We start from the raw sequence: 2,935 nt of genomic DNA, 5'->3' as shown, positions 1-2,935 counted from the left end.
ACACACACACACACACGCACGCACAGATAAAATGACAAAAGTGCATACTGAAATTACTTAAACTAAAATTAAAATGGAAACTGAAAATACAAAAATATTATACACAAACAAATAATATAAAATAACAATGATTTTACAAAATAAAAAAATGTTTTGTTAAAGTTTCTTAACGTTTTAATGTATATGTATTATTAAATATTTATATACTTAATATTTTCATTTACATTTGGTTAAATAATCAATAAAACTACTATAATTCACTATTATAATACATAAATATATAGAATACATAATTTATCATTTTAAATTTAGTAGCTCGTGCATTTACAAGCTACAGCAGCTCTGACAACAGTTACATGTGACTAAACAGCTACATACTGATACATAATTTATCATTTTAAATTTAGTAGCTTGTGCATTTACAAGCTACAGCAGCTCTGACAACAGTTACATGTGACTAAACAGCTACATACTTCACATAAAGTCAACCTTTCTTTCAGTTGTGATAAAAAGCAATAATCTCAACCAGAATGATAACTTTTTCACTCCAGTACAGCAGATATTCCATCCCATCTCTATCAAGCTATGTAAAAGCATTAAAATATCGCCAGCGGCGAACAGGAACCAGGGAAGAAAAACACAGAAGCAGAGAGGGAACAAAAGGCATACGGCCAGAATCAATAACAAAGATATGACCACAAATCAATGTTCATTCGCAGAGGTAACCGCCAGACAGGACTATCATTTTGGTGGGTGAGGCATGACTCTTCAGATTCAAACAACAATGATGTGAAATCCCATTACAGAAGAGGGCAACGGAGGGCAGCGCTGAGAGGTGGCGTAAGGAGAGCCTGTCATCTCAGAGGTGAGGAGAGGGGAGAAGAAAGATGAGGGACGGGAGAAATTTCTTAAGGTTTTTATTGTGAGTATAAGGCGACCCGGATTGAAAATTTACCAAAAAAGCTTGTTTGCAAACCGTGAAGTATCATATGCGAGGCATGCCATGCTTGCCCAGTAATCAAAGTGGATCACAAGTGAAGGGCTGTGATGGTTCAGGAAACACCGTAGTACCTCTTAGATGTCTTAAGATGCCATTAAGATCCATTAGTGGGCCATTAGCATGTAAAAGCTTGTGGACAACTCAAGGGCTGTTTGATATTCACAAATGAGAACTAATTGAAGAGGACAAGAGTTGGGAATGAGAGCAGAATGTATTCAGCTTGCATATTTCTTAGCCGTGGTTCACCTGGAGTAATTGAAGAGTCGACTGCCCCAGAGCGAGTGGTTTCCTCTGGAGCCTCCGTGAAAGAAGCAGGAGTCGGTCCCGTCGAAGTAGTTCAGCCCATCTTCTGTGTTGCTTGAGGCGTGACTGTGGACCATGTCCAGAAGAACCGTGATGCCCATGGAGTGTGCGGTATCAACCAGATGCTTCAGATCACCAGGAGTGCCGAAGCGGCTGAGGGAAAGAGAATGCGTGGTTTGTAGTGAATTGGTGTGCTGTTTGTGGGGTTGATGGTTATGAGGTGGTGTTAGCTAGCTGATAAAGATCTTTAGTGGTAAACCGAAAGGTTTTAGGTTAAAAGTTCACAAAGGTTGAACCAGGATCATTACAATTGGCCCTTGTGCAAAACACTTAACTAGATTACTCCACGGGGATTATCCATGCAACTGTATGTTGCTCGGGATAAATAGGTCAACTGATTAACTAATTAGCAGCTAATTATAAAATTCTACTGTTCACATGCTATGACATTTACCTTTGATTGAAAATCTCAGAAATAATATAAAGGAGACATCATTCAGGACTGGGAAACAAACACCATTTCTTATAATAATAATAAAAAAAAAAAAGAATAAAAAAAAACAGAAAATGAAATTCAGTTAATTAATATAAATGTTAAATTAATATAAACTTAGTTAGTTACTATAAATGTAATGATGGTAATTACATCATTACAATAGCATTATGCATTTTGTTATTAATGTTATTGTTTGTTGTTAATATAAATTAATAAATTAATTAATTCATAAAAATAAATATGAAATTAGTGAAATATATTACTATATTTATGTTTTTTTGAATTAAAAATAGAATATTTTATTCAAATTTGTTAATGTTGTAAACTACTAGCGTGCTGTATATTACTTAAATTATAACATATACAAACAGTAAGTTTGGATTGTTGAAAGTTTTTGAAAGAAGTCTCATGCTAACACAATAAATATTATTACAATTTAAAATGACTTAATATAAATATGAATTGTAATTTATTACTACATTTTAACATACACATACACACACACTGTATATATATCGAATCGGAACCATTCTTTATGATGAAAATATGATTTGCGGAAACATTTGAACCAATCACCTTAGCCATAAATGCTAGTACTGTAAATGGATACAGGGAACATCAATGTTGATTATCACCTAATGACATTTTTGTGATTTATATGTTGTGGGCAAAATACAAGAATACGTGATTTTAAATGGCCATCAAGGGAAAAAAACGTTTTGGTTACGTATGTAACCCTCGTTCCTTGAAGGAGGGAAAGGAGACGTCACGTCGGATGACCGACGAATTGGGATCTCCGTTCCCTCCTTCAGGGAACGAGGGTTACATACGTAACCGAGACGTTCCCTTTCAGTCAGTCACTACGAGTCACATCATGACCGACGAATTGGGATTCCCTACCAAAGCGCCATGGATGCCACCCCTTCCAGTGCCCTGTGCGAGCCACCTGCGCCCCTTTTTGGTGTAGGCCGGGGCTCGCAACAAGAAGACCATTCACCGTTGTCGTAGCACTACCCACTCAGTGAGATTGGATAACACTGGGCAAACGTACCTGTTCTACTTGGAACAGGGACGTTGCGGAAGCCCCATCCTTCCCGAAGGAGGTTTCGGAAGCAAATACACATATGAACATTCCT

At 36.7% G+C, this 2,935-nt stretch overlaps 1 protein-coding gene across 1 annotated transcript in view; it reads right to left on the bottom strand.

Moving 5' to 3' along the window:
- The window catches only part of LOC107685012 (1,4-alpha-glucan-branching enzyme-like), a 163,955-nt gene that overhangs the window by 93,970 nt on the left and 67,050 nt on the right, over positions 1-2,935 (bottom strand). Inside the window, exon 7 of the mRNA XM_016481431.1 lies at positions 1,247-1,456. Within this exon, the coding sequence (XP_016336917.1) occupies positions 1,247-1,456 (210 nt within the window). The remainder of the gene's footprint in view (positions 1-1,246; positions 1,457-2,935) is intronic.

Source organism: Sinocyclocheilus anshuiensis, unplaced genomic scaffold (genome assembly GCF_001515605.1).
Source record: "Sinocyclocheilus anshuiensis isolate Anshui unplaced genomic scaffold, SAMN03320099.WGS_v1.1 scaffold741, whole genome shotgun sequence".
NCBI classification, from domain to species: domain Eukaryota; kingdom Metazoa; phylum Chordata; class Actinopteri; order Cypriniformes; family Cyprinidae; genus Sinocyclocheilus; species Sinocyclocheilus anshuiensis.
This window is presented reverse-complemented; position numbering and strand designations above follow the sequence as displayed.